This window comes from Alligator sinensis, unplaced genomic scaffold (assembly GCF_000455745.1).
Source record: "Alligator sinensis unplaced genomic scaffold, ASM45574v1 scaffold98_1, whole genome shotgun sequence".
Lineage (NCBI taxonomy): Eukaryota > Metazoa > Chordata > Crocodylia > Alligatoridae > Alligator > Alligator sinensis.
In genome coordinates this window covers 2,164,754-2,185,534 of record NW_005842058.1, presented here as the reverse complement: position 1 = coordinate 2,185,534, position 20,781 = coordinate 2,164,754, and the positions used below count along the sequence as shown (strand labels likewise).

Sequence of the window (20,781 nt, the reverse complement as noted above, 5' to 3'; positions counted from 1 at the left end):
GACAATCTGGGGGATAGCTCTGTGAGGCCTTCAGTCATTGCAGATGTAGTTAGGGATCTTCTGGAAGGGCTAGACATTTTTAAATCTACAGGTCCAGATGCCCTCCACCCAAGGGTGTTGAGGGAGCTGGCAGGGGTCATCGCAGAGCCCTTGGACAGGCTGTATGAGCATTCGTGGTCATCTGGCCAGGTGTCGGGGGATTGGAAACTGGCTAATGTGGTCCCCGTTTTCAAGAAAGGGAGGAAGGAGGACCCAAGTAACTATGGGCCCTGGGCTCCTGCTCCCTGAAGCTTGCCTCGCCTGTGGTTGGCCCCACATGGCACCCACCCCAGAGGGATCCCTCACCTCGGTGCTCGGGAAGATCTTGGAGAGAATCGTCAAGGAGCACATCTGTGGGGGGCCAGCAGGGGAGATCATGCTCAGGGGAAACCAGCATGGGTTCATCAAAGGCAGGTCCTGCCAGACCAACCTGATTGCCTTTTATGACCAAGTAGCTAAATCCTTGGATGATGGTGTGGGGGGAAAACTTCGTCCCCGGGTTCGTTGGGTGGAGGCTCAGACAAACAGGCCAATTAAAGTTTAAAGACTTACTCTTTGTTTGCAATAATTGCAAATATCATCTGGACGCGGTCCACGTTGGGAATGTAGCTGAAAAGGAGGTGCACTTGGTCTGAAGCTAAAATTTGGGTGAGAGCTCTGATCGGACGTTGGGGCCCCAGGATAAAAGTCTTTGCGAGGTTGGGCGTATGGGTGAGGATCAGTACGCCGTTTTTGTTCTAAATTTTGAATTTTCAAAGCCATTAGGTTAGTCTTAAGTTCTTTTCATTTTTCCTTTTCCGTCTGCTGTTGCTCCCATAAATCGATACATGCCTGAACAATTTCAGTCATTTGTTTTCCTTTCCACCCTAGAACCAACTGCTGTAATTTTTCTTGTAACTTCGGCTGTAAATTCTTTACATAGATGGTAACTATCAACCCTCTCATGTTGTCTGCAGCAGGAGCAATGCCGGTATGTCTTTGAATTGCTGCACAAAGTCAATTTTGAAAATCAGCTGGATGCTCGTCAGGATTTTGTTTGCAAATTTCTACTTTTGTCCAGTCTACATGAGTCTGAGCTACTCTGGTAATGGCGTTTAGCAAAGTAGCTCTAGCATTTTGCACATTTTGCAGTCCTTGATTTTCTTCATAATTGTAATCATTTTGTGGCCAAGGGGTGCCATCCGGAATATTCCTAGTTTCTGCAATTAGGAGTCGTTTTTGTTCTGGATTTAACAGACTATTTAAGAGCCAGTTTACATCAGACACAGTGGGATTGTAAATACTAAAGACCTGCTGCAACTTATCTCTAAAATCAGAAGGGCTTTCTCTGAGTTTTGGAAAGGTATTACAAAAGGTAGTGATATCACTAGCAGTCCAAGGGACATGAACTACAGTCCGTTGGCCGCCTGGTATTTGAGGTGGATATTGTCACAATGGGCAGAGAACAGTTGACTTAAAATACTGCGGGTCTCCGAAGGTGGTCACAATTAATCTTCTTCCCTCTTGGGCATATAAGGTTATTACAGTCTGCCCATTTGAACCTCTTTGGATATTCTTCACCTCGTATAAGGGTCTTAATTCAGACTTTAAATTTTTCTTAACTTCTTGCATACTAGGTAGGTCATCATCATCGGAGTCTAAATTAATGGAAGCTGGGGGAGAAAGCAGGCTTGCTGGTGGCCTTGTAGGTGAACGGCTAGCTGCAGCAGCAGGAGGAGCGGGGTTGACTATTTGGGCAGGAGGAGGAGGAACAGGACTAGGTACCCAGGAATCTAGTAGGTCTTCTGTATCTTCCTGGGTGTGGGTAAAGTTGGGCGCCAGAATACTAGGGTAAAGGTTTTTATATGTTAGAAGGCAATTTGGAGCTGGTGGAACGCTAGGGTTTTTCTCTTTTATAGGAGGCTGAGCCAATTTTTCCTCCTTTAATGTAGCCAACTGCCTATTTAATTTATCATTAGAGTCTCTGAGACTAGTCTCAATAGATTTTTTGTTTTCTTTGCGAAGCTTCATTATCCCATAGGTACCAATATTTCATCTGCTTTGGCTTGGGTATCTCTAAGAATCCACTCAGGTAATTTAATTTATCGGGATCAAAGGTTCCTTTATCAGGAAACTGTAACCCAGGGTTTTCATAGGTATAACCATTCCAAGCACGTGCCAATTTAACTAAGCGCTTTTGCTTCTTTGGACCCAATTTAGTTCCATATTCCTTACACATATACCCCAAAGGTGTTTTGGGGTCTGGGCAAGAGGATCCTTGACCCACTGCCAGGATAATATAACAAAACTAGGAGAGATTTACCAGAGACACAAGAGGAAGGGGAACCGGGTTCGTCAGAGCGATGCCCGGTGCCAGAGACACGAAAGGAATGCACAAACTGGAACATAAGCCCTTGCTTTCAAGATTGGCTCGCAAGCGGCCAAATTGGGGCGGCTGCCCGTGAACCAGACACAAGGGAAGGACACAAGACAATCTCTCAAATATAAATCAGAGTTATCAGGACAGACTGTTAGAGGCCAGTAGGCAAAGGGATAAACAGAGAAAAGTCTAGGCGTCCCCAGACAAAATCAGAACAGTCTACCTGTCAGGGATCCCAAGTCAGTCGGTTTCAAATAAAGTATCTTTCAGTCAGTCAGATAAAATAAACTAAGTCTTATACTTATAAAAGTAACGTAGGGAGCGCTTACCGCCGAGAAGACGTTACTCGTCCAGGCTAGGGAACACTGAGACCCGTTAAGTGAGATTTTTTTAAATTAGGATCTCTTACCTCTGAGTTTTGGCACCACGGGTGTCGGTTGTGTCCCCAGACTGTTCAAGCTGCCAACTCGGTGTTCTGCCGCATCCCACTGCTGACACCAGAAAACTGTGGGGGGAAACTTCGTCCCCGGGTTCGTTGGGCGGAGGCTCAGACGAGCAGGCCAATCGAAGTTTAAAGACTTAGTTTAATAAAGAATGCATTCCTGGTCAGCGTCATACACAACTTCAGAACTTTGCCATGAGGTCTGACCCTGAACATTAGGCAGTGTAGGGTAATATAGAACATGTGACATCATAAGCATAGCAACAGTATAAACCAATCAACGTTAACCACGACGCAGACAAGTCTGCACATGTCTTCAACTTGTTACTGGAGAAAGAAAAAACAAAAACTAGTTTAAACCAGTCTGTAACAGCAAGGTCATGACCTAGCTACATGACTCGCTCACAAACAAAATGGCAGACTGGAACCATTTTGGTTTTCCCCTCCAATGGTGTTGCTGTGGACGTAGTCTTTCTAGACTTTAAGAAGGCCTTTGACACTGTCTCTCACCCCATCCTCATCAATAAATTAAGCGACTGTGGCATTGTTGCCTGCACAGTTGGATGGGTAAAAATTGGCTGATGGGGCGCATCCAGAGAGTAGTGGTGGACGAGTCGTACTCAACCTGGCGAGATGTGAGCAGTGGGGTTCCCCAGGGCTCGGTCCTCGGGCCCGCACCGTTTAACATCTTCATCAGCGACTTGGACGATGGGGTGGAAAGCACACTGTCCAAGTCTGCTGATGACACTAAGATGTGGGGTGAGGTGGACACACTTGAAGGGAGAGAGAGGCTGCAACTAGATTTAGACAGGCTACAAAAGGGGGCAGATGAGAATAGGATGGGGTTCAACATAGACAAATGCAGGGTGCTGCACCTTGGGAGAAGGCACCCACAGCATACATACAGGCTGGGGAGCTCCCCTCTTGAAAGCACAGAGGCAGAAAGGGATCTTGGAGTCATTATTGACTGCAAGTTCAACATGAGCCGCCAATGCCAGACCACAGCCAGCAAGGCCGGCCATACCTTGTCAGCATCCAAAGGTGCATCTCAAGCCGGTCCAGAGAGGTGATACTCCCCCTCTATGCGACTTTGGTCAGGCCGCAGTTGGAGTACTGCATCCAGTTCTGGGCGCCGCACTTCAAAAGGGACGTGGCCAGTCTGGAGATGGTCCAGAGGAGGGCTGCCCGCTTGGTGAGAGGGTAGCAGGACAGGCCCTATGAGGAGAGGCTGAGGGACCTGAACCTGTTCAGCCTCAGCAAGAGGAGGCTGAGGGGGGACCTGGTGGCTGCCTACAAGCGCATCAAGGGGGAGATTGTCAGCAAATAGGCAGAGCCCTTTTCTCCCCAGCACCACCTGGGGTGACGAGGAACAATGGTCATAAGCTGCTGGAGAATAGGTTGAGGTTAGAGATCAGGAGGCAATATTTTACAGTTAGGGTGGCCAGAATCTGGAACCAACTTCCCAGGGAAGTGGTCCTCGCCCCTACCTTGGGCAAATTGAAGAGGAGGTTGGACAATCACCTGTCTGGGGTCTTGTGAACCCAGCACTCATTCCTGCCTGTGGTAGGGGGTCAGGCTAGATGATCTGTGCAGGTCCTTCCTGACCCTAGCTACTGTGAAACTATGAGGAGGAGGAGGTGGGGTGTCCCCCAGCTTGGACCAGAACACCCCTTTACACGGTGCCTATAAACACCCCTTTTATGGCGCCTGTGGTGCATCCACACCTTGAATACCGTGCCTACTTGTGGCCCTCACACCTCCAAAAAAAAATCTAGATGAAGCAGAGAAGGTCCTGAGAAGGGCAGCACAGGTGTCTTGATTCATGGTATGGAGGAGCTTTCATAGGAAGAGAAAATAAAGAGGCCGGGCCTGTTCAGTGTAGAAAAGAGACGCCTGAGTGAAGGGCATGAGAAGGGTTTGCAAAATACTAAATGGCAAAGAGACAGTAAATAGGATTTATTATGTACTCTCTCTCCCAACACAGGAACCTGGGGTCGTAAAATGAAACTAGCAGGTAGTACGTTTGAAATGAATACAAGGACGTTTTTTCTTACCCCGCCTGTCAATCAAGTGCGGGATGGGTTGCTGCCAGATGTGGTGGCATCTGACAGTTTGGCTAGATTCAGAGTGGGGACAGACACGTTCTTGGTGGAAAGGGGCCTCTGTGGCTATTGAGCACAGAAGTGAGGGATGCAGCGTCTCCTACTTTGACAGTCCTCCACCTTAAATGCTGGAGGATGCAAGTGGGGGGGGAAACCTTGGTCATACCCAGTCCCCTCTCTGCCCACGAGCCACAGGAGACTGGGCAAGATAGGACCGATAGTCTGGCCCACTAAATGGCAGTTCCTTAATTTCTGTGCTTCGCTTCCCTGTCTGTAGAGTGAGGATGGTGGTCATCTCCCTACCGTTTGGGAGTGTCAGCAGGGTGAAGCTGCTGGGGTGGCATTTAGCTATTGGAGTGGTGGCTTCAGAGCTGTTAAGACCAGAAAGGACCGCCCGGCTCATCTGGTCTGGGGTCAGCCTTCATCTGGCCATAGACTCTCCTGAATTAACTTCTGCTACAAGCCTCAGAGTGGTGATTAGAGAAGCCGGATTGTAATGGTGTCATGCCTTGCACCTTCTTTCTAATCTGAATTTGTCCGGCTTCAGCTTCCAGCCTCTGGGTGTTGTGATGTCTTTGTCTGCTAGGCACAAGGTACTCGTGGGACGGTGGGTATTGGAGTAAGCAGTGAGGTAACAGCAGCTGCAAACCAAGCAACACCCAGCTAGAGATAGCAAGCCAGAAACTTACTGCTCCTTCTTTTCTGTATTGCAGCCTGAAGAATCAGTAGCAGTTCATCGATCACGCGGCGGGAAAATTTCTTCTGCAAAGAAGAACCGACTAACCAACAGAGAGGATGCTTTCTTGGACAATGAGCATTGCCTTGGTGGAGTCATTAATTAACGCACCTACTCTTCGCTTTGGACAAATGAATGGATTTCCTTTTTTTAAATTCTGTGGTGAGTTAAAATGTCTGGATGGATTTTTTTACCCGTTCGAGATAATATAATCCACATGCCGTCTAAAGTATGACAAATATCCTGTAAGAAACAGCATTTAAGCATCATTCATCCTCAAAGACAGTGGAAACAATATTTTACTTTTTTCCTATTTATTCTTAGGTTTCTTTCGAGAGTATAAAGCGGTTCTATTAAATTATCCATGATTGTGATGTAAGCAGTCTTCAGCCAGAAATAAACTTGATTTCCTCACCTTCTCCAGCATGATTTGTGTGAGCACATAACGAGCAAACAATGAATCGCGGGGAATGCATAATGGATGATTTTTTTTCCCCCTTTCCTCTTTGTCTTCAGAAAAACAAATGGTTCACTGAACAGTGAAAACTGAAATGAGAGACTAGAGTCCCTTGTCCTGCCATTCAAGTGCAATTCCTAGAGGCTAGATGGAAGCCAGGCACCTGGGAACAGTAACCTGAAAAGACATTAGTCTGTCCGCTGTGGAACAGATAGCCCTCTGGAAGGTAACAGAGGCCCGGAAAGAGCAGGCCCAATGCAGTTAAGGGAACCCACGTTTCCTGTACTAGTAGCACGAACTGTGAGTATCCCACCGAGCACGCCAGGTATTTCTACAGAGTCCCTGACAGTCCAGACAAGGCAGGAACAGAGTGCCAGTCGGCACAGGTTGGCACTGCTCCCAAGGCAGCCGTCTCGCGTGTCCTCGGGGTGCAGGGAGGGCAAGCTGTGCTTCACTGCAGCGGTCCCTAGTGTGTCCCAGGGCAGTTGAGCTGTCCCTGGGGTGGGATCCTCACCGTGTGCAGGCATGGCTGCTTGCTGGGCCCTGTGCTTGCCAGCCGGACAAAGCGGTCAGGTTTGGGAGGAGGTTTCCTGATAACAAAAATCCTGACTTCCCCAAGCCACAAGCCAAGCCCCTGGCTAGGGACAGACATTTCAAAAGCCGGAGCTGGAATTGATTCCATCTGTGCAGGTTAGTTTAACTTGGCTAGGCTGAACCGGTTTGTCGCCGGACAGACGTTCTCTCTGGGCTGAGGAAATGCAGGCACATGCCTGCAGTGGCTCAGGCTAGAAGTGGTGGGGGCACTAGAGCAGCCCTCCCTTCCCATGTACAACACTGAACAGAGATGGGGCATGGCCAGGCCAAGACAGGACCTCTGATTAGAGAGGTCTGCCTGGACCATCCCAGGCTTTTTCCTGCTGGCTGCTCAAGGGCTGGGAGGGTTGGCAGCCCCCGGCTAGCATTTTCTGAGGCAAAGGGGGGGGTGTGCAGTGCATGCATCTGTTGATGATATGGAGCTTTTCAATTTCCTTCCCTGCTTCTTTATTCTGTCTGCTGCAAACTGATAGGGGAGCAAGCCAGCAGGGGGTTGGTAACGGTGTTTATCACCCCATTAGCCAAGCAATAGCCTCTCTCCATTAGCTCAGACTCTTAAACAGCTTACCAGCTGACCTGTTGATTTAGCTCCAAAAGCCCTAAATGGTCACTGTTCTGTCTGCCTGTCCCAGTGAAACTGGGGACACGCACACATCTGCATTAGCAAGCATACCACATGCCTAAGGTCCATGGGGCTGGGGTCCGTGCTGTGGGAGATGGGAGGAAGGGAGGGGGGATTCCTGCTTGAGCAGTGAGGGTGGGGTAGGGCAGTGGGAAGCCAGGCAGACCCTGCTGTGCCTGCAATCTCTGTTGGACCTGCAGCCAGGGAGCAGAGGGGAGGGGCCAGCCCTGCTGTGGAGCAGAGAGCCCCGCCCCACCCCGAGAGCATGCTGGGATGCTGGGGGGAGTCTGGTTCATCTTAAACCAGCAAGGGGTCTGGGACAGACTTTGCATAAACCGGTTTGAGCCAAATCAGTTGAGTCTGATACTACATTCAGCCAGGTTGATCTCAAACCGGTTTCAGCCGTTTTCAAACTGGTTCATGTGTGCTGAACATCTGTTCTGCTACAGGTTTAAACTGGTCTCTGATCACTTAAACGGCTTTATGTGTAACGTCTGTCCCCAGCCTCACAGGCACAGGCTTCCTTTAGAGCAGCCCTCCATAGGGAAGGTGTCGGCTTCTCCCTGGCTCAGGGGTCAGGGATGCCTCAGGAGCAAGAGGAGCTGGCGGCGCATGCTTTGGCAGCGTGTGTCGGGTTTCCGTTGCAGAGCGGGCCGAAGGAGCCGGAGTTAATTGGACGTCTCCTTTCTGGGAAGGGGAATGAAGGTTACCGTCGGCCAGGAGGGGGCTGGAAAGAACTCAGAAGAGAGGAAGGGAAGGTACAAGTAAGACGTGGTCTCAGGATGCGCTTTGCACACAGCAAACGTCCCAGCGGTATGATGCGGGATGTAGACAAAGCCCTGTCTTTGTAAAGACAGGCTTGTTGCCAGTGGCTGTAGACATGAGCAGGAGCCCGAATCTCCCCGGGGCCTGTCTGCACCCACCTGAAACAGACTCTGGTGCTTCCTTCCCGTGCTCACCCCGGGAAGGGCCCTCGCACCTTGGGAAGAGAACACCGATGTGGACAGATTCACCCTTCCTTTGAGCGGGGCGAGTTACAGGAAGGTGCGAGAGCATCTCTGCCATATCCTACGTGTGGGCGGTGCCCCGCAGGACCTGGAACCAAAACCTGCCCTCGCTCAGATGCATCTCGTCAGCCGCTGCAGGCTGGTACTTGGGTCTGCCAGGAGAACAAGCCAGGTACAGGTCTCACCCTATCGGCACCTTCATAAATCACAGCCGACCGAGCGCTCTCAGCACGTAGGCGGTGAGCGCCACCAGACTTGTCTCAAACGCTTGCCCTTTTCAACCTGAGCAAATCGCCAGGAAAGCTGCATTTCCTGTGTTACTGGGAGACTCAAAGCGCGGCTCACTGGTTATACCGGGCTAGCACGCGCTCTGCTGCAGCACCTCGCCATGGGCGCTGTCGGTACGACTCTGACACTCCCTCCAGCCCACCGTGCTTTCTAGCACGGCGGGGATTTGGGTGGATGTGGCGAAGCCAGAGGCATTATAAGCCACGCGCTGAACCGGCTTCTCAGCAAGTGCATAACTCTCAGCCTCTGCTGTCAGACATCAAGCCGTGAAGCAGCAGGGAGGAGGCACTAATTTGGCTAGAGGGTCCTGGCTGGGCTGCAGCTCTCTTAGCAGGTGAAGTGGTTGCTTGTCTCTCCTCCACTATCTCCTCTAGAAAAGTGGCTCCGTGGAGAGGCAGCACTTTGGCTTTATCCCTTGCTGGTAATTTTTTACTTGCTGCTCAGTGCCTGCAGCTGCCTTGCTGAGGCCTGTCAGTACCTCGCCCTGTGACTACCCGCTTTGCCCTTCTGATGCAAACAGCCTGGTTTGTACCAGGGAAGAAGACTTATTTATCAGGCAAAAACAATTAAAAGCTTAAACTCCTATTGGTTCCACGTTACAGGAGAGAGGTGGTTTTTTTCTGGAGCAGCAGGAGCAAGGAGAGAGAGTCGTCTCCTAAATCAGGATTAAGATCAATAACAGATGCCGCTCTTTGGAAGCCCACTGAGCTGCTCCTGCCAGCTACGAAGACTAAAGAGACCCCTTCCAGGTGAAGACCTCGGGCTGCTCTCTAAATTGTGCTAGTCTGAGGCATAATTCAAAGGAGATCTGGTGGGGAAAAAGGCTTTACTTAATGGAAGGAGTTCCATGCATTTTGCTGAGATTTACCACTGCTTTTATGTAGCACTTAGATTTACTAAGGTTCCTTCAATTAGCTGTTCAGATAACGAACCGGCTTGCCAAACGGGATCGAGGCGTCCCTGTGGGCCGCATTTGTGTCGGTGCAAATAAAAATAGCAACTGCCAGCTCAGGGGGAAAATAGCCCCAAATGGCAGAGATTTTAGCTGAGGTTTCTAAAGCTAGCTAGGGGACTTAGGCACAAGATTCACATTAGAATTAATGAGTTGTGTATCTCGATGCCTCTGTCTGGCCCCAAAGCCTCCCTTTCTGCATGCTGTTTGTACTTAGTTTGGTTAAAAAAGCTTAATGAAGCAGCGAATGAGGGAACGACATGCCCGTCCTCATTTGGGTCTAATTAGCACCGGGGCTTTGAGTTCTCTGTGCCCCTGGAGGGAGGTCACTGGAAGAGGGGAACGGCCGAGCCCCTGATGGGTTTGATGAAATCACTTCTGCTGGCAGCAGGGGAGGACGGGACTCGTATCCTCAGAGCCTGCCCGCAGCTCTCGCCCGGCGCTCAGCTCTTTCTGCATGACACGCGCGCAAGGGGCTGCTCCTTGAGGACAGGCGAAATAAGGTTGGAGTGCTTCGTGACTGCGGTCTTCCTGGAAAGCTTTTTCCTACATTACTTTGGCTACGCTAGACGGGGGAATTTCCCAGGGGCGGCAAATCTGACATAGCAGCTAACTGTCTCAAGGGTCTGCCGGTCAGAGCAGTTGCCAGGAAGGTAGCAATAAAGTGCTCCATCGGGAGGCGAAAGCTCAGCATCATAGCTCTCCAACAGGCCCGTCCCCTTATCCTAGAGGGCGGGAGAGGCAGCAGACAGCACTTGTCATGAAGCCGCCTGTCTTGCCAAGCCCTCGGACCTCTTTGCTAATGGATGCTGACGGCACATTTAAATAGCGCTTGCCACCGCGCTGTGGTGATGCGAGGCATATGTGCTCCCTCGTGTGTTGTCACATGTAACACAAGGCTGCAGTCTCCATTAAGTAGATTGCCGAGATCCCGCCCCGTCCCTCTGCGTGGGATGCTGCGTGAACAGCCAGGCAGACTTCTTGCTGCACAGGCACGGAGGCCAGAAAGGCAAAGCCCCAGGTCACCTGTCCCACATTTGGTGTCTGTGCTGCAGCCCGGAAGCAAGCACTCGCCCGCCTGCCCACGTGGCCCGTGTTCAGAGCCCGCCTGGGACTGGAGCCGGCCTCCCAGCCAGCGACAGGCCCCGATTTCCAGTTGCTCAACCAAGCCCCCCTAAAAGCTAGCAGGGAACCAGCGTTTGCAGCACTGGGCTGTCCCCATTCTCCTCAGCCCCTCTGCACGCACGCTGCCAGCGGCTCCTACGGTGGCTGCTCCTGCTGGTGTCCCCTCCATTTCTGGGGTGTCCTTCATAGCATGCATGGCCTGTTGGGGATGGTATGGCCAAGCGCAATGCCCAAACTCAGAAGGGCAGGGGTGTCTCTCCTGGAGGTGCAGGAGAAGGAAGGGCGGGACCAAGGTTTTGCCCTCGTTGCATAAAATTGAAGCCAAACCATGGGGGAAGACCCTGAAAGAAGAGAGCGCCGGGGTGTAAGTCGTCCCCAGCTCTGTGTCGCCTAGATGCAGGAGGGGGGTGCAGGCAAAGCCCCATCCGGCGGCCCTAGAGAGGAAAGTGGGGTGGGCAGATAGACATAGTGATGTAGAAAAGAGGGGAGGGCTGGGCCTGCACAGGTTCCCCGACCACACGCTCCTCTCCCAACTTTCTGCCCCACTGGCATCCAGCTGGACTTGCAGCTCTTCCCGGTCACAGGCACCCCGATAGCCACAGCTGTGGCTCTGCACCTGGCCAGCAGATCTTCTGGGCCCAGGAGGACCAGGCTATGGTGACAAGCATGTTCCAACCCTGGGGCGTTTGTCACACCCCGTGTGACGATGCAGCTGGCTCAGGAGGAGCAGCCTGCTCTCTTAGCAGCACAGACAGTCGCAAACCAACTGCTCCAGGAACGACGCGATTTGAGAGGGGATGCAGAGGCCCATAAAACAGCCTCGGCTAAGTCTCCTCCAGGTTTTCAAGCCCCATCGCATGGAGTGAGCAGGGCCACGCAGCCGCCCTGTCCATTGGCGGGGAAGGGCTGGGCAATGGGCCGAGCAGGGCACAGCTCATTCTCAGCCCTGAGCCCGAAGGGTGAAGACTCGCGCTGCACCTGGCCACCCGTAAGATGCAGCATCACCCCCGGGTCTCTGCCCTTCCAGAGGAGCACTAGTAACAGTAGGTGCAGAAGGGGCCTGCATGGTGGATGCTTTGAGTGCAAGGGGTTTTGTGATGCTTGCCCTAAAGGAGGCAAGTGATGGGAAGCCAGAAGACTACCGAGCGTCACCAAAAGGGTCAGTTTGCAATTAGAGGGAGAGGTGCTACTGGGACCTCTGACCCTCTGCGCAGTTTTGTAGTCCTTAGAGCATCAGGCGTGCAAGCTGTGCCCCTTTATTAGGGTTTTGGTGCGAGGTGTTGGGCTGTGAGAGAGCAAGGGAGTGGTTCTCACCAGACTGCCTCGCATCTTCAGGCACTCTGCAGCTCGGCCGGGTTGCCCTGGAGAACTGCTTTCAAAGCTGTCCAGCCTAAGATTTATCTAATCCAATTCCTGCCGTTTGACAGAAACCTGTGATTTACAATGCTCTGACCTCCTGCTAATCGCAAAGATTTCAGAGCATGTCTGGGGCTGCGACTGCATCTCGCCACACTGCCCAATGCAGGGCCAAACTCGGCCAGAGTACTTTCTCTGCGGGATATAGGCCAGGGAGGGCTTGGCGCGCTGCAGAGGTGACATGCTCCAGCGGGCAAAGGGGGAGCAGAGCGCCAGGTGCACTGCAGAAGCAAACTGCATGTTCCCTTGGGAAAAGAAGGCTTCTGCACGCTCCCTACGTGACTAATTTGTGCCATGCTTCCCACGGGAAGGCTTTATGGCTCTTTCATTTATTGGGCACTAAAGTGAGAGGAGGGTGCTGAAACCGAGCCGGCTCTTTGCCGGGAGGGTGGTTTACAGAGATGCCGCCCCGGCAGGGGCCCTTCTACCCGCTTACGTGCAGAGCGTGCCCCTGCCGCACCCCCAGCTTGCTCTGCTTTGCAACCCAACTCGTGCCGCTTCCTCCAGGTCCCGCCACACAGGGAACTTGCCACTAGGAAAAAGTCATCCTGAAACGTGGGAGGCCGGGCGCTGGCACTTGGGGGCACCTGCCCGAAATAAATGAGCCCCGCCATTGGTTCCTCTGGCCGGGGAGACCTAGGGCATGCTACCAGCCCTTCTTTCCGGCGGTGGTTTGTTTGCCCAGAGTGCGACTCCCAGTCCTCGCTGCTGCAGAGACAGCTTGCGTTGCACCAGAGGGCTCTGCGTGAGCTCAGCTGCCACGAGCCATCCCCAGAGATGTCTGTTCATCCTTCTTCCCCCCCCGAGCATGATGGTGCCTATGTTACCAGATTTAATAGTGGACTGTAGGCGGCGGTACTGAATTCATAAATGCTTGGACGAGAATAGGCTGTTCGCTGAAGAGAGCACTTACGGAGCACGATTTGCAGCTTCAGGCGTATGGCAGAGCACGACAGCAAACGTCGCCCAAGCGAAGGCACAGTGGCATTACGTACAACTTAGTCTAACGTAAAACGCAGTGTAATGAGCCAGAAAGCCTTTGCGCAACTCTTGCGTAGTCCCTGGGGCAAAGCATCTCCTTCCAGCCAGGGATTCGGAAAGTCGTTCTGGGGAGTCTGCGGGTCGTCTTGGGCGTTGGCGTGGAGATCCCCCAGGCCTCTTCTCTGCCTGGGCTTTTCTAGGTGAATCCGCCCCGTCCTTCTCTCCCTGGGGTGCCTTGACTATAATCGCATATAGCATGCCCCTCCCGTATAGCGCGCCGCGCCTCTTGTGCATTCAGTGTATTCTGGTCTCTCCCCTCTGACAGGTTCTGCTTTGAAATGCATCTGCAATCCTCTCCTTTCTTTGGTCACTGCAGCCTGAGCAGCCTGGGCCCCTCCCCTGCTCCCTTGGCTCTGTCTCCAGCAGATGCATGTGATGATCGGGCCAGGTCTTTGCCAACATCTGGAGTGCAGCCCCCTCCGGGCTCAAGCCAGAGGGCCAGAGTTGCCTGGGAGGGTTTGTAACGAGGGAGCGGAGTCCCTGCCATGCCCCTTCCCTTGATCCTCGTCCAAAGCAGAGCAACTCGCACAGCATGACGTTAGCAGCTGAGTTACTGATACTGTCCTGGCGGAGTCGATCGGGCTTTGGCTTCTGAATCCGTCTAATCTCCTGCGTTTTCTGGGCTGATTAGGCCTTCAAAGAGAGCCGTGAAAAGGCCAGTCTCCTAGTGGGACGTCCTCGATCCCCACAGGAATTCCTTGCAGACCTCGGGCTCTCTGATACATTTGTCCTTTCAGCATCCAGCAGCTCAGTGCCGTGCACCGAGCGCAAACCCTTTGTACAGACGCATTCACGCTTCCAGCAAGGGGAATACAAGGAAACACTTGCGCCTCCCAAGGCCACGTTAGACCACAGGGTGAAGACCTTTACATTTCTCTGCTTCGTTGCAAACACCACTCTGTGTTTTCCAGGGGGAGCATCTCAGGATGCTCTCGGTGCGTTGTATTTGTTTGACGGCCGGCCAGTCCTCCGACTTAAATTTCCATGCGACGTGCCCGAAACAAAATCCATCTCTGTAACTGAATGCCGGTCAGGTTGTTTGCATCTCGCTGAAGGAAGTGCGGGCTCTGAACGAGAAGGCATTGGCACCAGAAGCTGCCTGGAAGTGTCATTAGAAAAGGGGCAGCTGTAACCCTTCAGGGAAGCTCCCAAAGAGAGCGCCGCAGCACCTACCAGCGCCGCTCTCTAGCGACAGGCGTAGAGGTCATGGGGGACATCCGGAAAGGGCAAGCACGCTTGCTTTTCTACATGGTTATTATGCTGAGCTATAACCCAGTTGAAATAACATATATTCTTCACTGGCTCCTTGACGCTAGGAGGGTAAGGCTCTAAGGCCACAATCTACGACCCGATTCTGCTTCTAGATGCCTCCCGATGGCACACTTTTCTGATGACTAATTTAGCGGTATTAACTCTTGCCAGTGGTACTTTCTTTGTTAATTCCCCATCGTATCCACTTAATGAGCAACTCCTGACCTTTCCAAAGCCACAGTCTATAATCACCGAATGATGGATGTGACAGTCCCTTTTGGTTTCCCCTCCAGGCTGTCCCCAGCAGTCTCCTGCAATGTTCCCAGATCGTGCTGAAGCCACCAATGGCAGCTCATAAAATGGGATTGTTCTGCTGCGCTCAGTTGAAAGCCCTCTTGTAGCAGCAGAAGGTTTCCCGAGGCGTATCCAGGCCTGTTTTGCAGCAACAGAAGACAGAGCTTGGTTGTTAAATGTTTGTTAGCTCGAGAGAGAGCAAAGATCCTCGAGCGTTGCGGCACGTTCTCCATTTACATGCGACGATCTCAGTTTCGGTATTTTCTATTCTCGTTTCCTCCTTCAGATATCAGCATGTCAGACTTGAGATGGAGCCATTCCCGTTGACCCTGTGAGCTGTCTCTTTACTCTTGTGTTTGTGCCTGGCTTTAAAGCGCTCCTTCGGGCAGTAGCTGCAGCACTCGTACTTGCACGCGCTGCGTGGCATTGCGAGTCTCCTGGTGCGCTACTTGCATGCTTGGACCGGGGAGAGGTGTAAACCCAGTTGCGTATGACAGCTCTGTCCGGACTTTTCTTAGAACGTGCCGTCATCCTGCCAGTGCTAAAAGAAGCCGTGGCTCCGTGCAGCGGACTGCTTTACCGTGGTCACGGAAGTGCCCTGGGCACTCTTCTCTGACACAGCCTCGATCCACGTGCCTCTTACTCCTGTCTACTGCGTCTGATCTCTGTAGCAATGGACTACATGTGCACCGCCTCAGGGATGCTTTTTGGGTTTGCCTGGAGGTGCTCTGTTCACAGCAGGACGTTGCCTGGTGCAGTTTCTCCGATGGCTAAATCCAGCCCCAGAACTAGGCCTTTTCCTTGTCCTTTCTCCTCCTTTGGCTTGGAACAGCCTGGGTGGCGTCCTTCTTGGTCTGAGCCCAGGGAGATGGAAAGCACCCACCCACACTTATACTTGTGGAGTGATGGTCTGGTAGGCACACATCCTCTTTGCTAATGGATGCTGCGGGTGGTGTTGGGGCGGGAAAAGACGTCGGTATTTGTTTCCTTGCGGTTGCTTCCGCGGGGTCCGAGAGATGGCGTAGGCTACGGTTTGCAATTACCTTGTGGGCTGCCCTTGGGCTTCTGAGAGTGCTGGTTTCCCTGGTTTTGCAACCATGAGTTTCCCAGGCCTCTGGGCACTGGAGTTGGTGGCGTTTTCTAGCAGCAGTTCAGCGGCAAGCCCTTTGCGGGGACATGACCGACCAGGCAGAGATTAGCTTTCTATGCAGAGGAGCAAGAGCTTCTTCTTTCCCTTGATAGCCGGGGGTGAGTTTGTCATACCGGTGAGTTCAGGTGCTTGAAGGGAAGCAGGTCACACACGCTTCTCCTGCACAGTTCGCTGCTCGCTAATCAAGCCTCATAACAGGCCTATAGATCTTGGCCAATAGCCTTTGTCTAATCTCACTGTAATTGGTGTGTGGGTCTTTAATTTGCATAATAATAGCAGTGAGTTATGGTCTACAGCCAGTGTTGGTGAGGTGGCTCTCATGCTATGCTGCTAGCGCAGCAGAGGAAAGGATACACTGAAATGGCAGGAGCTGCGTCTGTTTTTTGCAAGAAGGCCGACGAGTGTCGCTCTCCATTCTTTTGCGGGAGCTCGTAATAACTCATCCTAATGTTGCCATTACTCTTTGCTTTTTGTTCCTTTGTCTTTGGGACAGGGACTGTTTAACAGCAGGAGACAGGATTTAGGATGCTTGGGACGAGTCTCAGCAGATACTAAATGTCACGTTGTGAATCATTGAATCACCGAAAGTGAGGGTGGGGAGGGACCTCCGGAGGTCCCATCCAGGCCAACCCCCTGCTCCAAGCAGGACCAGCCCCAACTGGGTGGGCACTTGTGCACTGCAAAAGTCTGACCCAGTCCCAGGGTCGCTTCGCTCAGCCTGACCCCACACAACCTTTGGAAGTGGTAATAAAGAACCGTAAGACAGAAGGCTCCCAGTCACTCTCCTGAATGTCAGCAGTGCCACCGATGCAGGTGCGAGCTAATCAGGCCTGGTGTCTGTGTCAGAATAGTCCAGGCACAGCGCGTGATTTGGAGAAAGCACATGCTGCCCGGCGCGGTCTGAGGCGGCACTTGGCACATGCCAGAGCGGCAGAGGGCTGCAGGTACGAATGCCACGTGCTGGGGTTTTGCTCTCGCAGGATTCGGGGCCAGAAGTCTGGCTTGCGAAATGGTTCAGGAGCTGCCGCGACAGACATGTATGCGACGTGGCTTTGTGTTTCCCAACTGTGTATTTCGTGCCCCTTCCCCTTCCTTCCCCCAGGCCCGGGGGCATACCCTAGGCTTGGCATCCCTGCGTTTGAAACAGGGCAACAGAAGCCCAGGGTAAAAGCTTCAGAGGTTCCTGATCGACTTGGGCCCGAACGCACCGGCGGGGGTTGCAGCGAAGCAAGGCGGTGCTGTGACGATCTCAACACTGCTGCAAAAACCAAGGTCCAGAAGGAGGAATGACAGGAAAGGAGCAGAAGGCAACAGGCCAGAAAAGACTGCAACGGCACCAGCACCATCATACGTCTCCTGCATTGCCCTGTCCTTCTCTGGCAGGGAAGCAGCAAAAGGAAAAGCAGAGACCCCAGACCCGGCAAGGGTGCAGAGGAAGGGAAGCCAGGCAGTGCTCCCGGCTCGAAACCAACTTTGTTCTCTTGAGGGTTTGGACCTAAACTTTCTCTATGTGCATTTCCCTGATCCGGGATCAAAGAGCATACAATGACTGGGGAGCTGGAGCCCCGCGGGGCTTCCTTGGTCTGTGCTGTGGGCGCAGCTGGCCACGCGGCTTCCCTTTGGGAGCAACCGGTGCAGGGAAAGGGAGAGTCAGTGGAGAAGCCCCAGGCATAGCCAGTGTCACCCCACCTTTGAGAGGAGGAGAAAGCCTGGGCACCCCCTTGACACCCTGAAACAAAGTCCCCCCAGAGGCGTGTGCAGTGGCTGAAGCAGTGAGCGAGTTGGCAAGGTATCACTCGTGCAGCGGCTATGTAAATATTGCCTGTGACGAGTTTTTCCAAAAGGAACCTCTTGCAAACCCGTGAGCTCCGGGCTTTCCATTCCCGCCGTTCCCTGAGAGCAGGGTCGTGGCTGTTGCTTTGAAAGCGCTTTCTGCCACGCCTGAAACCACTGCTCTGTAGGGCATGGGGGAAAGAAGCAATGGGAGATGACAAAGCCCCGAAGCACTTCCCACGAGGGACGTGGCTGGAGCAACCCTGCAGCACAGAGCTGTCGGGTGGCTGCTTCTCTCCGGAAACGGAATACGCTTCCCTAATCGTCGCTGTTAGCCGCATGAAAAGGAAACGACGGGGCGAGTCGCAGCAGGACATTTGACACCACCGAGGCCTCATGAGCCTGCGCCGGGGCCTTGCGGGAAAGCCTGCCGTATGGCAGAACATCCAGCACCGTTTCCCGCCATCTTTCAGAGCGGTTTATCGGGGCCGTATCTGAGCGGTTCCTCGCGGCTGGGAACAATGGAGGCAACCTCTTCAGAAAAAGATGTTGTAGGGGATTATTTGAGTCGCTCTTCTACAAAACCAGGGAGTTTGGCAGCCTGCCCAATTGTGTGTTGTTCCTCCCAGCACTAACAATAGCACCGCCACTACAGAGGGCCCATTGAGAAGCGGCATGCCGCTTCTTCGACACAAAGCAGCGCATGTCGGAGAGAAGCTTTGTGTCTTGAAAGTGGCAGAGGACGGAGCCAGGTGCCGGAAAGCCCTGGCTTTCCCTGTGATTCGAGGGAAAGGAGTTGCCCTTCTAGGTCCAAGACCTGGAGAGGCCTCGACAGCAAGATGCTCAGCGGTCAGGTTCCCAGCTGGACAACCCTTGCCACGCAACGGGGAGGACGACATGGCGTTTGCACCTGGCTGATGCTGGGTGGATGCCATTCCACCTCCTGTCGCCCCCAGGGCCAGTGGAGCCTGCAGGGATCACTCGAGTCTAAGGAGCCCCTGATCAAGCTCCCTGTATTCTGACCCTCATGCCAAGAGCCAGGCCAGAGCAGCATCCTCCTCCGCCCTTGCTCACATGCAGAAGTGAGGCCACTGAGCATCCCAGTGGATAGGCCAAACTGGAAGGCTGCCTCCAAACTCACTTTTCAGCTGTCCTCTTCACTGTGCGGTTGCTCGCCTGCACAAGCATCCTTCCCTGGGTCCTGCAGGGGACCAGGTAGAGGTACAGCTCATACCATACGCAACCCCTGAAGCTAAAGCAGCCGGTCCTTTCCCACCAGACCCTGATGGGACCAGTGGTTAAAAAAATGCAGCACTGCTATTAGACGCAGCCCTTCCTGTTTTGCCCTCCGGGGGATGCCTTGGGAGAAGCGCTCTCTCTTCCCCTGGGAAGAACGGTGGACGCGGCTGAGCGCCCTCCGTGCTTTGGCTCGAGCACGAGATTGATTGGGGCGGTAATCGTTATGGCAATGAGAAGACCGAAGCAAAGCAGGAGAAGGATGCTTTCTGTGTCGGCATGCCCTGTAGCCGGATGGCTCGCTCCATGGACCACAAGCACCGTCAATCGTTCATCTGGGAGGCCAGACCAAAAGGCCTGGCAGGATGGGTTTCCCTGGATCTTACCCACTGTGCAGCGAAGCGCAGGCGATGAGCAGGGCAGCACAAAGCGACCAGATCGGTGGAACGGTTGGGCCAGCACTGGCGTGACCATGTGCCGTCCGAAGCTGAGCCCTTCAATCACTCAAACAGCAAAGAGCCCGTTCCTGGAGACTCCTGCCTGCCTCCAAAAGCAACTCCTCGTGAGTGCGAGCCGTTGCTGCTTGTGCTGCCCTGCTCCTTAGACTGCGAGGGGCTGCCGTCATCCGAGCGGCTGCCCAGTCGCTGCTGGCAGCTTTGAAAGCAGCAGAGGAGGCCAAGTCACTGGCTTGTTTTGCGTTAGCCTCTCAGCAGCGCTTCCCATGGACCGGTCCTGTCCCCCACCCTGAGCGCTGGGGAACCGACACACAGCCACAGGCAATCGTGCAATTCGAGTCAGGTGATGCCGAGGAACGGACCCCTTTGGGGCTCAGACTGCTCCGGCAGATGCCTGCGCAGTAGGAAATGTACCAGAATGATACAGCCCCTTTGCCCCTTGCCTTTCCGAAGCTTCAGGATGTTGTTGAGAAGGCAGGAGCCTCCGGCTGTACAGCTGGGGAAACTGAGGCACAGCAGCGCGGTGCCCTCGGTCGGATGCATGCAGCCGGGCCATGTCATAGTTAGGCTGCCGAGGGCCCCAAACTTCTGCTCCCGTGACATACCCCCAAGGAGAATGACTGTCTTGAAAGCCAGGCCGGGGAGTAGCTGTCCCCCGCCGGGTTTCCTGTTCCACACTGGCTGCAGTTGATGGACTTGTCCCAGCCCCTTTGGGCCACAGGCTTTGGAAATGCCAGCCTGGTGACATGGCGCAGCTTCCCTTTCCCGGTGCCAGCCCAGAAAGCCCGGGCGTCTCTCTGCAGCATGGGAACAGGCAGGGCCAGCACTGACCGCTTCCTTTAGAGGTGGCCTCCTGCACTGTGCAGGACCCACTGTGCCAGTGCTGCCGGACCTTGTGTTCACGAGAAGAGATCTCCCCACTGGGTGGGCAAGGCAGTCCACTCCCCCCTACCCAGTACAGCTCTCTGCTGCCATGTGATTCACCGCAGCCTCGGAGCCAGTGGTTGGAAAGGCTGCAGCAGATGGTTACTCGCATCTCTGTCATGGTGTGCCTGCTTCTCCTATGGCTGGTTCCAGTGCGATGCCTCATGTTGTGTCAGGTTGATGGGAGTTTTGGATTGCAAACTGGCAGAAAGCTGCATCCTCTATGAACCCCAGTGCCCCGTCCCTGCTACCTAGGCCTTGGTGCTCGAGACGAGCCAAAGGCAAAATGCATCCCTTCTAGAGCCGGGCGTACGGACTGTGCCAGCACTAGCTGGAGCCCAACAGAAATGATAAATGCCACCATGGCAAGGCCTGTTTTCCTCCAGTATATAATAATAACGATGATAATAATGTGCGCGAGCGAGCTGGTGTTGATTTTTCAATAGCATAATCAGTGATATATAACTTAGGTATTGTTTGAGATGTGGGAGCTTTTGCTGGGTTTTTAAACTGACCTA

The 20,781-nt window shown here is 53.3% G+C and overlaps 1 protein-coding gene across 4 annotated transcripts in view; it reads left to right on the top strand.

Annotated features, from left to right (window-relative positions):
- ZMAT4 (zinc finger matrin-type 4) overlaps positions 1 to 6,094 on the top strand; it is a 107,487-nt gene extending 101,393 nt beyond the window's left edge. For all 4 annotated transcript variants that reach the window (XM_025203449.1, XM_006023028.3, XM_006023026.3 and 1 more), the window contains one exon: positions 5,656 to 6,094. In XM_025203449.1, coding sequence (XP_025059234.1) covers positions 5,656 to 5,671 — 16 coding nt within the window. In that variant the 3' untranslated portion in view covers positions 5,672 to 6,094. The remainder of the gene's footprint in view (positions 1 to 5,655) is intronic.
- The last annotated feature ends 14,687 nt before the right edge of the window (positions 6,095 to 20,781 follow it).